The 13,803-nt window shown below is 52.8% G+C and overlaps 1 protein-coding gene across 3 annotated transcripts in view; it reads left to right on the top strand.

Annotated features, from left to right (window-relative positions):
- The first annotated feature begins 10,398 nt into the window (after window positions 1-10,398).
- NTRK3 (neurotrophic receptor tyrosine kinase 3) overlaps window positions 10,399-13,803 on the top strand; it is a 216,391-nt gene continuing 212,986 nt past the window's right edge. The window contains exon 1 of one of the 3 annotated variants that reach the window (XM_005483447.4): window positions 10,399-11,471. In XM_005483447.4, the coding sequence (XP_005483504.2) occupies window positions 11,224-11,471 (248 nt within the window). In that variant the 5' untranslated portion in view covers window positions 10,399-11,223. The remainder of the gene's footprint in view (window positions 11,472-13,803) is intronic. The other 2 variants (XM_074549225.1, XM_074549226.1) reach the window with 2 other exon arrangements.

Raw genomic sequence — 13,803 nt, 5'->3', positions numbered from 1 at the left:
GGGGTTAACGCAGCGCTCCCCCCGCTCCCCGCAGCGCTGCCGGCAGCTTAAACCTGCCCCGGCCCCGCAGGAGCTGCTCGCTCTGCAAGTCAGGGAGAGAGTGCCAAGGCTTCCCGCTCTCGACTGGAGCATTTTCCTTGGCTGTCCCTGAGGTGGCAGCGCCAATCCCGGCACTGCAGCATCCTCCCGCAACTCGCTCCTTCAGCTCCCAGCTGGTCTCTGCCTCCCAAAGAGCTCTTTGGTGGCTCAGGTTCCATCCGCGGCATCGCTCAGCCCCACCTGTCCCCAGGTGGCTGCTGGGGGGCCCGGGGTACCGCGACACTGGTGGCTGTGACCCGCCACTGATGGCAGCAGTGATACCCGCACAGCCCCTGGTGTCACAGAAAACTTTTATGAAAAAATGTCCTTTCCTTAGGATTTTTTGTCCTGAGAAGCCGAGAGGCCTCAGAAACAAAACGTAAACAATGGTTATCTGCTGCTGTGGAATGCAACAGGTACATCTGTGATTGATCTTATAGAGTTGTTTCTAATTAATGGCCAATCACAGTCAGCTGGCTCAGACTCTCTGGCTGAGCCACAAACCTTTGTTATTCATTCTTTCTTTTTCTATACTTAGCTAACCTTCTAATGAAATCCTTTCTTCTATTCTTTTAGTATAGTTCTAATATAACATATATCATAAAATAATAAATCAAGCCTTCTGAAACACGGAGTCAGATCCTCATCTCTTCCCTCATACTCTGCAAACACAGTCACACCCTGGCAGTGAGGAACAGCCTGAAGGCAGGTTTGGGAGGGTTGACAAGCTCCCAGGGTCTGGTCAACACGAGGAGAGATGCTGCAGAGGCATAGAAAGCTGGAAAAGAGGCACAGAAAGCTGGGAAAAAACTTATCTCGGTTTTCCCCCAATAGAGAGAAACAGACATTATTGCTTGGTGTTGGTGCCGAGAAGTTTTAAAGGGTGATAAGAGGGTGTCAGGAAGCCTCGGAGGCAAAGAAAGGACACTGGTTGCATGGCAGCCTGGTGTTTTCACTCCTGGTTTGCAAGATCTGTCCTCAGCACTGCCTGTGCAGTGCAGTTTGACTCAGACCTGGCCACGGGGATATGCCCTGCAGGGGCAGAGCCTGGCCAAGGCAGAGGGCTGGCTCCTTCACCCGGGGAGCCCCAGTGCCACCCCGCACCCCTGGAGATGCTGGGATTCCCCTTGGGGTCTCCTCCATCTGTAGCAAAGACCTCTTTCAGAAATTCCAGTGTGCAGCCTGTGGGCTGATTGCTGACAGTGTGAGCCTCCAGCCTTCCAGGGCATGGTGGCCAAAGCAGGTTAGAAACTATCTGGCTGGCAAAAATACCCTGTAATTTCCTCTGTCTCTGATCACGAAGTGCCCCCTTAGGAATGCCAGACAGCCCTGGGCTGCAGGCACAGATTTGGATTTACTTCTGTTGTTCAGACCAAACAGCTGCTAAGGGCGTCAGTTATACAGACATGATGATGTTGTCACTTTATGTATCATTTTTATTTCATTGCTCTCCAATGTTTGTAATACCCCGGAGCTCAGAAGCTTAAATAACAGCTCTCCCCATATTGATTTTATCCTTTGCCATTTGGCACTCATTCATTCCTTTCCCTTTGAGTTCCTAATAATCAGGATTTTAACTGAGCAGCATCCCTCTCTTTGCTTGGGCAGTGGCTGTGGCCAGCCAGGGATGGCAGGGGCAGGCACAGGAGCAGGACAGTGATTTTCTCCAGGGATGAGGCTGATGTATGTCTGACGCTGCATTGCCTCTTGGACTGCTCCTTACCAAAAAAAACAAAGTTAACATCATGAACAATGTTTTCACTCGGTTGCAATAACTCTGAAGGGGGTTGTGTTTAGGAGCAGCCCCCTTTGGCATTTTAGAGATAGAGCAAAGAACTTGATGGTGATGAAGGGATTATTCCACAATAAAATATGTTTTGTCACTGTGAAGTGACCATGCACTCTTCATGTGTTTTCCCTGCATGGAGGTTTGCTGGTTGCTCAACCTGTGTCTGAGCCATGGGACTTTGGCCCATGCAAAATCTTGTTTTCCTGCAGTTTTGATTGGGATGTGGTGGTGTCTCTTGTGGCAGGACTGGTGAGACCAGGAGCTCTCTTGTTGCCAGTGTTAATAAGCAATAGGTGGAAATATTTATCATAACTTGGTTAGAGGGTCTGCCACATCCCTGCAGGAGGTGAGGGGGTGAGGGGATCCCTGCAGCACATTGAAACAGCTGCTGCTGAATCTGCCTGCTCAGCACTGCCAGGTCTGTGCTCAGACAGGTCAGACTGGCACGGCCTGGTCTGCAGGCTCAGCTTATCTGCTTGATTGTAGAAATTCCATTTGAATAATCTGCACATGAGATGGCTGCTGGTCCCACCTCTGGCAGGGTGGGAAGCAGAGGTCCCCATCAAGAGGCTCCAGAAGAACCTGGTGTCATTTCAGGGTTCCTTGGTCATCTCACCTGTAGGGGCCATCTCTAGATTTCAGCTGGGTGCAACGTTCTGTGCATTAGAAAAAAAAATAAAGCTAGCCTTTAATATTTAATCAGTCATTAATCACTTTTATTTATTTTACTCATCTGAACTGCATCACAAGTGTTTCACTGGTAGTTATTCACTGCTGAAGCTCTTTGCTGGGGGGAAGCTCTCCATTGTTTGGGGCTGGGGACCAAATCAGCTCTGAGTGGAAGTGATCTGTCTCCAGCTCTCTGCAGGGAGAGAGGTCTCTCAGCTCTCCCAGAGCCTCCCCAGCTCCCTGGGAGGAGCAAGGCTGGCAGGGCTCTGTTAATGCTGCTGCTGCTGGGTGTGCTGTTGATGTGCTTGGCTATCCCAAACCACAGCCCTGCCTGGCAGAGGGGCGGGTGCTGGGCAGGGGGAATGGGAAGATGGGCTCTGGGGACCCCATCCCACTGAGGAGGTGGGTTGTGTTTCACATTAGCTGATGCTCCTGTGTGGTTTCCAGCACTAGCCCAAGTGCAGGAGCTTGTGGCAGGCAAGCTTGGATGTGCTGTAGGCATAAATCATGTCAGCCTTTCTCTGTAAGGATGGGGAGGGCCTCTTTTCACACTGGTGGGGTGATGGGGAATGGCTCAGTGCTGAGGATTGCTCAGCCATGGGCTGGAAGGTGTGGGCACTTTCCCCTTTCAGATTTACCTGCACTGACACCTCAGGCTTTGGCTTTTCCCTGCTGGCATGAGATGTGCCAGAGCAGGGGTGATGCAGGTGCCACTGTGAGGGACAGTATGACACAGGTGGCCAGATGTCTTCAGGGCTTGCTGGTGTCCTCCACTGTTTTCCTGCCCTGCAGTGTGTCCCAGATGAGCACAGAGACCTCGAGTTTGACCTTGCTGGTGCCTCTGACCAGCCACAATGACACCAGAGATCATTGCAATTATTTGCCATGCTGCTGCAAATGCCTGCAGCCCTCTTTTCCTTGGCCGCCCATGGTTCCCCCAGCTGGCTGCTTCCCACATATGTCCCTAATCCTGCTACTTGCCTGCCCTCCTCCTCTTGATCCTGCATTTCCCTCCCTGATCCCCACCTCATCCCCCTGCAGCCTCACTGCAGGCCCCCCACCTTTGCTCACCCCACACCCTGGCCTTGGAAGGTTAAAATCAGCTCTACCTGGAGTGTGTTCAAAGGCTAATGTACATCCTCCCTTAATTATTGATCTGTTTATTGCAGACACTTTGGCAGGACATGGCCACAGCTCCTGCCCTCGGTTCCCCTTGTGGCTCACGGGGGCTGAGGGCAGCGTTGGGGACCTGGTGTCCCACCTTGAGGACAATCCCACCCACACTCCTGCGTGCCCCAGGTGTCCAGGTTAACCTCTTTAGCCTGTAGGAACAATAAAGGGTTTTCTTTTGGAGCCCCCCTCCCAGCCCCTCTTTCTCCCCAGGTGAGCAAAGCTTGTGAGAGCTCTTTCCCCCACAGCAAGGCCCCCTCCTGTAAGGTGCTGTCAGCCCCCAGGAAGGCTGGCACAGGGGATCCAAACACAGTGATGCCACTGAGCCCCAGCTGCTGCCATCCCTGCCCAGGGAAGGATGAGGTGCTGCTTTAGTGGGGCTGTTAATGACTCTGCAAAACCCATGTGGAGAAACAAGTGCCTGCAGAGGGGGGCTCAGAGGCACAGTCCTGCTGCTGGGGCTGCTGCCAGCCTGTCACCTTCTGCTCCAGCAGCTCCAGCCTTCAGGTGATGCTGGAGAGGCATCAAAGTAGGAAAGCACAGATGCCACCAGCTGCCGAGGGGGAGCAGCCGGTGTTTGCTTGCTTTTCTCCAGGGTGAGGGGAGGTGGATGGGTCAGAGTCCTTCTTGCTCAGCCCAGGGCTGCTGGCCAAGCCAGGATTTGTGAGGCCTGTTCCTTTGGATTTGGCATGGTCACTTCTCCCTGCATGGTGGGTTGGGAGTGGGACCAGATGTCTCACCTGCACTCATTATGGGAAGAGGAGACATTTAAAGTGAGTCAAGGTTTTCCTGAATCCTCTGGTGGACCAAATGACCATTTCAAGCAGCTGTTGCCCCAACTCATCCTTGGGCTGAGAGGCATAGCAGAGGCATAGCAGAGAATTTTGAAATGCTGCCCCTTTGGGGCCACAGCCATCTCTTGGGGCTGCAAGTCCCTCATCCCCCTGATGCTTGACAAGGATATTAGGTAAAAGCTGCCTTCCCCATCCTGCTGTAGGGTTTACACATTTATTGGGGAAAGCAGCACCCTACAAAAAGATTTTTGAAAATCATGTTATGAAGAGTTGTATTATATTAGTTTCTTCTTTGCTTAACCCTGCTCTGACACCCAACAAACTACCCAGAAAAAAACACCTGGAGGCATAAACAGGCTGGGGAGCTTATTTGAAAGCAATTTAGCTTCCTCACAAGGGTAGATGGGAATATGGAACATGTTTCTCTGCCCCTGTGCAGGGAAGAGATCAGGGCAAGGAGGAATCAATTCTCCAGTGAGCTGTGATTTGACCTGGAGGCTTGGAGAGGGCCTGGGATGAGCACTGTTTCCTCTCAGATGAGGTGTGTGTCATGGACACCACTCCTTTGGTACAGTTGCCTCCTCAGCATGTCAGCAGCAGCCCAAGTTTCCATGAGCCAGGCAGTGGATCTCAAGGGAGGCTCCCAGGGGCACAGGTGCCTGGCTGGAGCATTGGGATGCTTGGATGGAACCTCACAGTGCAAGGGAACAGGACTTAGCAGGGATGTAGCTCTTCCTGCTGTTCTCGAAAACGTGCTTGAAAAGAAGCTGAAGGCTTGTGGCCTAATTAATCAATGATTTTGATGAATTTTAAAATCTAGAGCAATTTTCCTTACACAGAAGTCCTGCAGTGTGGGGTGTTTCAGGCACCCTGTGATCCCACTTCAGTCCCAAATACTCCACTTGTCTGATTTAGGAATGTGGGATTTTTGAATGAGCAGACTTGATTTGGGGGAAATAATGAGGGAGCATGATGGGTGTTTCTGCTCCTTTGTCCTGGCCAGGGTTGTGTCTTTGCCTGCGTGTCCCAGCCACTTACATCAGGAATTTCCTGCCTGGTGGCCACAGGCAGTGGCTCTGAGCTGTAAAATGCCCCGGGAGAGCTGCAGATGGCAGGACATCAGAGCAGCGATGCTGGGGCTGTAATTCCCCTTATCTGCCTGCAGCATGGCCATCTCCAGTGCCTCCTGGGAGCCCTTTGCAGCTCCCTGCCCAGCTCCTCTCCCAGAGCTGCCCCCAGGCTCTGCAGCCTGGCCCTGCTTCCCCCCATCCTGGGCTCAGAATTCAGAATTCTCCTCTTTCCTTGGGCTGGAGAGGGGCTGGCTCTGCTGAGCATGCTGCCAGATCAAAGCACTGCCTTGATTCCTTGATGGCAGCTATAATCTGCTCCATGCTATTATTTTCCCTATTTTTTCCCTATTCTTTTTCCTATTCTTTTTCCTATTTATTCCCATTTTCCTAAGACCTTCGTTTCAGTCTTTTTTTAAAATTTAATAGCAGACATCCTCCCCAGACCATGTTTTGGACATCACAGCCATGACCAGCCCTTTCCCCTGGCTAGGCACATTAATTCAGGAGCTGCCTAGGTGGGAGACTGGTTCAGGTCCCAGCACTGAATGCAAGCACAGCAGTATTTGTTATCTTCGTGACAGAGCTGTTTCTTTAGACCTCACTTGAATATGTTTTCTCCTGATTTTTCGTTCCTGATAATTTGAGCAAACAGTCCTCAGTCAGATGCTTTTCCCTACACTTTGCTATCAGCCTTGTGGAGTTTATGGACAAGACATCAGCTGGAGTGGCTGCCTCCTGCCCTTGTCCCCACATGTCCACATCATGGTCAAGGTCAACCCAAGCTTGGAGTGTCCTACCACAGACTGCTCTCCTGAGCTGAGACCTTCACCTTTCATCACTCAGCTGTCACTGCCCAGAAATGATTGTCCCATACACCTTTCCTTGCCCCCTTCCTGCTGCCCCTCCTGCAGGTTCCCATTCTGACCCAAGTTCGGGGTGTGACCTTCCCTGCTGCACAGGGTTCCTCCTGCCAAGCACTTGCAAAGCAAAGCAGACATCAGATCAAAAGATGCTTCTAACTGTTTCTCAGGGTGGTGGGAACAAGGAGCTCTGCTTCAGGGAGCTACACTTTTGATGCTTGTGTGCCTGCCCAGCTCAGGTGAGAGGCAAATTTCTCTTGGCTCTGCAGGAGCTGATATTTCCCTCCTGCAGCCCATCTTGGTGGTGCCATGGTGGATGCTGTGCCCTCAAACCAACCCTGACATCCCTCCCTGAAAGCTGGCACTTTCTGCAAGCTGGACCCTCTCCAAGGTGTAGCTTTCGGAGTCTCTCTGTAAAGCGGCACCTGAACCTGCAGTGGATCCCCAAGGCAGAGCCTAAAGCCCTTCCTCCCTACTGCCTCTCCTGTCAGAGCTCACACCCTGCCTGCCCAGCAGCTCTGCCCATGGGGCTGGCTGCCTGTCAGAGGTGTGCAAAGTGGTCCTGCTGTCTGCACATCTGCAGATCATCCTGGGCAGGAGGGGGGCTAGGAAAGTGTCAGCTCATCATTTTCAGGGAGCAGGAGTGGTGTTCTGGTAAGAGGAGCGAGGCTGGGCGCGGGCCTGTGGATCAATACTGAGATCAGAGGCTCAGTGCCTGTCGGAGCTGTGATGACTGAGCAGATATTGGACATGGATCTCTCTCTGCTCCTGCCCCCGGGGGCTGTGGTGTTTGCAGACCTCGGGAGGCAAGCAGTGCATTGGGCAGCCTTCACCTGTGACATAGGGTGGCAAGGGGACATAGGGGCAAAATTGTCCCCAGGGGATGGCCAGCGTGGGACTGAGAGGTTAAAGGCAGCTCTGTAGGTGGGAAGAGTGGAGCCAAAACCCAAACAGCTGCTTTCACCTCTGCCTGTGGTCAGGAGCTCCTCAGGCACTTCTAGCCCTGCTTTTTTGTCCGGAATGAGTGTTTGGTAGCAGTTTGTGTCCCCATTCAGAGGGCAGCTGGGATGGGGCACAGCTCTCTGCAGAGGAGCTTGGGTTTAGTTTTGGCCAAGTGCATCCCATAAAATTTTTTGGAGGCTCCCAAGGGCCAGAGGAAACCCAGCCCCTGAGCCCCTGTGGGGCAAAGTTCTCATAGGAAGCACTGATTTCATCCTTCATGGAGATGCTTCTTGAAAGAGCAATTTGCCGGCATCCCTCACAGCAATAGCAGCAAGGCCTCTGCTCGAGATACCATCTCTGTGCTCTGACAGCCCCATCACTCATGCCCTGCTCCTGCCTCCCTTTTCCACAGGGACAGGAGTGAGGGATGGAGGCAGGGTTGGGAGCAGGAATGACGTGTTCCCACCACGGGCAGCTCCCAACTATCTCTGTCCTCTTTGGGGTCTGGGTGTGCCAATGGCAGCGCTGGGTAGCAGCTCCTCTGTCTGTGCACAGTGAGGGTTGCTGGTTTTGAGCAGGGGAACAGAAACAGGGGCTTTGAGCAAGGTGGTGGCTCATCTTCCCTCTGTGGCAGGGACTTTGCTGTCACTGCAGTCTCTTCTTACAGGGGACTCACCAATCCCCCTGGCAGCCAGCACCAGCAAGAGGGAGCAACCCTTGAATTTCTTTCTCGTGCTTACATTCCCCCTGCCCTCCGGCACCCAACTGGGGGCTCTGCTCATCCCACTCCCCTGCTTTGCCTGGCCATATCTCCTCAGATTTATCTCTTGGTGGCAGAGGAAGACGAGGCTTGGCACAAGCCCTTCTCCTCAGCGGCTGAAGCAGGGCCTGCCTGACACCAGGTGGCAGAGTGGGGTGGGAAAGTCATGGGGTGGGTGGGCTCCTGTGTCCCCACACCCAGGACAGCGACAGCCGACCTGAGACATCCCCACGGCATCCTGTGGGTTAAACCTCAGCTTTGCAAGCACAGGGCAACGCTGGTAACTAGACCTGAGAACCTCTCTGACTGTTTGTGCTTTGCTAGCAGTTGTACTCTGCTCCAGGCCAAGGGGTGACCCTACACCCTGGGGGACAGAGGGACAGGGCGCTCATGTGTGCAGCCCTGCCAAGCAGTGCCACCCTGGCACCTCCAGGTGACAGCACTTCCTCCAGGTGACAGAGGCTTCCTCCAGGTGACAGTTGCTTCCTCCAGGTCCCAGTGCTGATCTGCCCACAAGAGAGCCTTGCAGAACTGCAGTCTGCACCCCCTGAATGTGTCCCCACCTGTGACTTTACCCAGTGGTGACATGCCAGGGTGTGCTGATGGCCTCACACTGGTTTTACACGGGATGGGGTGATTGATGTCCAGTGCCACAAGGAGTCTGTGACCTCACACCAGTTGCAGTTTAAAGGAAGCCCTGGTGTCATGCTGGGCACTGGTTTTGGGGGCATTGTGGCATCCTTGATATTGCTGGGAGATGAGCCCAAATTCTGAGTGGGCATTGTGGGGTGCCTGGTGTTCCCCATGGGCAGCGGAATATGACATGGTGCCCCATCAGTGTCCTCTGCACTCTGGTCACAGGGCTGAGCCACAACAATGGCATCTCTCTGATACAGGTGGGGAAACTGAGGCAGGGAGCAGAAAATACACCTGAGTGTTTTCCTCTCTGATGCCTCTGGATGGGAGATGCGTCTCATGGGAGTGGGAATCTGCAAAATTCTCCCCAGTGCTCCTCTTTCTTGCAGTGCCAGGCACTCCAGTGACGTCTTCTGCTCCAGGGGTTTCACTTTGGTAATTCAGAAGAGATGGGGCTCAGGGAGAAAACATAGCCCTCCCACTTTGCTCTTTCTTCTCTAGCCCAATGCACCTGCTTCTCCTGGGAGGAGCAACCCTGGTGAAATTCCTGGCACCCCAGAAGACCCCATGGGAGCAGGACTGATGCCCTGGAATGAGCATCCCCTTGCACACCTCTGCCATTCCCAGGGCTCCTGGCACAGCTGGGCAGCAGTGGGTGAGGATTTGCCCAAGCAGGAGCCCTGCCCGTGTCCCACTGGCACAGGCTCCCTCCAGGGGCCATGGTTGTACGAATCCCACTTGCAAATCCTCTCGATGTGGTGGAGTTTTTCCCTCTTGTCCTCCAAATCCTGTTGCCCCTTCCCAAGCAGGATGGTTCTGGGTGTGTAAAGGAGTCTGAAGGTGTTGGCTCAGTCTCTCCTCCTCGTGCAAAGCACTTTGCTGCCAGAAGTAGACCCTTGAAATACGTGGAGTCCTACACCTCTAATTCCTCCCTTTGCCCGTGCTCCTGCCTGCAGCACCATCCCTTTATTGCTGTGTGTCTGTGCAGAGGAGCAGAGACACGAAACTATTGGGGAGAGGAGGGAAAAAAAAAAAAAAAAGGCATGCAGAAAAGCGCTGTGGAAAAGCAGAGCAAATTAAGCAGAGCTCTGATCTGCTTGGGTTTGTGCTTGCCAAAAATGCACCATGCATCTTAATTCGCTCTGCTGTTCAGCTCGCACTCACTGCTCTCCTGATGCCATTTCGGCGCTCTGAGCTCAGCCTTTTCAACACTTCAGTCTTCCTCTTTCAGGATTTTTTTTTTTGCATGTCTGATTGCAGAATCTGCTGCAGGAGGGAAGGGGGAAGCCAGGGGAGGGAGGGAGGACGGGAGCCCCGACCGTGGGTGCTCCTGCCTGCGCTTCCCGGCAGCCGCCTTGGTCCCCGATGCGTTTTTTGGGGGCTGGAGGGGGGGTTTGCATCTTTTCTAGAAAGTCCTTCCTGGATGCTCTTCAGTCGCGTTTTTCACACCCAGCCGTCTGATCTGCCTCTCTCGCTAGGATCCTCCAAAGAAGAAGAAAAAACATTTAAATTGCTGTAATCCACACTGGCTTTTATTCTCTTCCAGTTCAGTTTAATCTCTCTTTCCTCTCCACCCTTATGTCCGGACTGGGGGAGGAGGAGGATGGGGGGGGGGGGGGGAAACCCACCCAACAACCAAGCGAAAGGCAGCATCGTCCTCCAAAAGAGCTTGAGAAAGCAGGAGCCGAGCCAAAGCCCCTCTGCTCTCCCCCAGCACAAATTTAACCCCAGCTTCAACTTTTCCTCTGGGCTCCAGCAGTGGGGTTTTTCCCCCTCTCTCCCCCCCTCCTCCTCCTCCTCCACTGATTTTTAGCGGAGAGGGAGGGGGGTGGGGAATCCTTTTTATTGCGGAGCCCGGTTCTCTTTGAGAGCCTTCCTCCTCCTCTTCCTCCTCCCCTGCTTTTTGTGCCCGCCGCAGCAGGGCTGGCCAGGCCGGGGGAGGGAGGGAAGAGATGGGAAGGGGAGATCGCCCCCTCCTCTCCCTCTGTCTGTTTTTTTTGCAGGTGTGTCAATTTTAATTCTGCCCAGTAGGTGGGACTTGGTGACTTTCGCACCGTTTTTGTTATTTATTTATTTCCCCGGCTGCTTCTCTCTCTCCCTCCCTTCCTCCCCTCCCATCCCTCCCTCCCCAGCCTCCCGTTGCGATCCTCCGGAGCGGCTGCGGGAGCGGCGGGCGGCCGGGCCGGCATGCATCCATCCCCGCCCGCGGCCGCGGCCGCTGCCCTAGCGGGAATTACAGCCTCTCCCAGCCAGCTGCCAGCATGATTTCATCTGCTGGAGGATTTTTGCAGCTGATCGCTTGAGGTTTTGTTGTTGTTGTTTTTTTTTTTGTTTGTTTTTTTTTTTTCTTTTTTTCCTTCCCTCTGTCTTTGTTTCCTTCCCCCTTTTCCCCCCCTTCCCCTCCCTCCATCCCCCCTTTCCTCCTCCTCCTCTTTTTTAGAAGCAGCAATCGGAGATGGATGTCTCTCTTTGCCCTACCAAGTGCACTTTCTGGAGGGTTTTTTTGCTCTGGAGCATTTGGGGAGACTATCTGCTTTCGGTGCTGGCTTGCCCTGCTAATTGTCTTTGCAGCAAGACAGACATCAATTGCAAGAAGCCGGATGATGGGAACCTCTTCCCTCTCTTGGAAGGGCAGGATTCAGGCAGCAGCAATGGCAACACGAGCATCAATATCACGGACATCTCAAGGAACATCACTTCCATGTAAGTGGGGGTCCCCCAGGGCTCCCCCTCCCCGGCAGGGCGCGGGCTGCGCTGCCCGTGCGGGGCTCAGGTGCCCCCGGCATCGCTGCGCTGCCTGGGCTCGGCTCCCCGGGCGCAGCATGCAGATCTGCCTTCTCCCTTACCCCATCCCCCTTAAGAAAAAGACCATCACAGAAAGCCCAGCAACAGTTTGGCCAAGGCTTAAGAGGAATAAAGTAAATGAGATCTGATTCCTTAGCAGGAGAGAGAGCAGCAGGCAAAGATGCTAAAGCTGCTGCTTCCTTTAACTGTTTGCTTCTGCAAGGGGAACGCGGACGCCACAGCCACACGCCGCCACATATTCACCCGAATTGGGCGAGAAAAGCAAGTTCTGAACTGCTTTTTCTTTCTTGAGACTTTGCATCCAGTGAAAATGTCATTATTTTTTACATCCCCACATCAGAAAATTCTCCCTTCCCTGCCCTGGCTGAGTGTATCAGGGGATCTGCGGTTTTGCATTTTTAAGAGGAGAAAAAAAAAATAGGACAGTGAGATGTTCCTTAAGTAGCTTATTTAATTCACATTGTTGCAATTTTGTAACTCGTCGTGGTGCCCCGATAGGATTTGTGTGTTTTAGGTTCGGGGTGGTGGCGGCAGTGGGGAGAAGCATCGGAGCAGCGAGATATTTTTAGTTGAGCACTTTGCGTTTGTTTGCATGCTTGTTTATCTGGAAAATCAACTTGAAGTTGCATTATCCTTGTTTGGAGAGGCAGTTAGCAAAGCCCATGTTAATCTCATCAGTGTGGAGTCGAGAAAGGAATATATTTCCCTCTTCTGAATCCATCATGCTCTTGGTGTGTGTGTGAAAAAAAAAATTCCTCATTGCTTCCAATCTCTGCTCTTTATTTTCCAGTACATTTTTGGGTGAGATGAACTCTGAGCCATTTCATTATTCTAATGCTAATTGAAATGTGAGCATTTAGGGAAATGTAGCCCCCAGAGCAAGTTGCCAGTGGGAGTTGAGCAGGGAAGAGGTGGAATCCTTTATTCTGGCAGTGAAATGCAGCAAGGTTTGAAATGAGTAATGGAGGGTTATTTATTTAATTTTTTTCACCTCGGTGGCATGGTTGCACGGAGGGAGAGGGCTTTGGGTCTCTTCCTGAGGCTGTTTTATTTGGTCACAGTGCAATTGCAGCAGAGCCATGGAGTAATTGCAGTGCCTCTCTCGCAGCTCTGCTCATCACCTTTGCTGGGTAAAGATGACGGGAGCTGCCTTCCCTGTTTGCTTACGGGTCCATGAGATACCCAGGCAGGTTTTCAGCAGGTCACTGACCCTGAATCCACAGCCCTGCCTTCCCCCTTCCTAGCAAACCTCCCTAAAAACAGCAGGAATGGGGAGAGTAGATGGGGGGAGCCAATGTAGCACTCCCCTCCCAATTGCCCCATATTTATCCTGCGCCGTGGTGCTGGAGTGTTTTCCCTTCGATGCTGGAGGGATGAGGGTGATGCTGGGCAAGTCGGAGAAACTCGTGTTTTTCCCCTGTGCTCGCTGTTTGTTGTGGTTTAGTTTTAACCCTTTGGGGGCCGGGGAGCAGCAGGAAAGGCAGGGAAGGGTTTGGGAGCCACCAGCGTGAGCGACTGTGCGTTGTCAGATTGCACAGACATCTGAACTACTGGGAGAGGTAGTATTACACCAGTGCTTTGTGCCCAGAAAATGTCTTTGCTGCTTTGAAAATGAAAAATGCTGATAAGCAGTCTGTAAAAAGAAGTGGGGGAAAAAAATGGAAAACTCCAGAAACAGATATTGGGTATTTTTTTTTGGAAAGGAGCTTCTCCTAAGTTGGGGAAGGAGAAGAAGGTGCCAGTTTTTGCTGGAACTCATATGTCTCTCTGCTTCGCAGTGAGCAAAGCACATTCCTATACCCCCTGCATATCTGCTGGACCCGTGCCTCCCCTTTTGGGCTTGGGAGGGCTGGAGCACAGGGCTGGGGTGAACCCCAAAATGCTCTCAAGGGGCTGAGAATGTGCACAAATGAAAACTTTCCACATGGGTCTGTTCTTACTGGGGAGGCAGTGGTGGTTTATAGGGGATGCTTATGTGAGCACAGAGTTGATTTATGTGGCAGGGATGGTTCCCAGCAAAGGGGTCACTGCTGGGAGCCAGACTTGAACCATGTTCATGCTCTTGTGTGGAAGGCAGCAGGTCCTGCACCCTTTCAGGCTGATGTCAGGCCTCTCCTTGCCAGCCCTGACATCATCATGGGTGTTGGGGTGAGGGTGCCTAGAAGCCCAGCCTGGTCATGGCTGAATCACTGCTGGCATGTGAGGCTGATTCAGCTGGGCAAGGAGCAGT

The sequence above is a fragment of the Zonotrichia albicollis genome, chromosome 11, assembly GCF_047830755.1.
Source record: "Zonotrichia albicollis isolate bZonAlb1 chromosome 11, bZonAlb1.hap1, whole genome shotgun sequence".
In the NCBI taxonomy this organism is placed as follows: Eukaryota; Metazoa; Chordata; class Aves; order Passeriformes; family Passerellidae; genus Zonotrichia; species Zonotrichia albicollis.
Note: the sequence above shows the minus strand (reverse complement) of the source record. Positions and strands in the feature narration are given on the sequence as shown.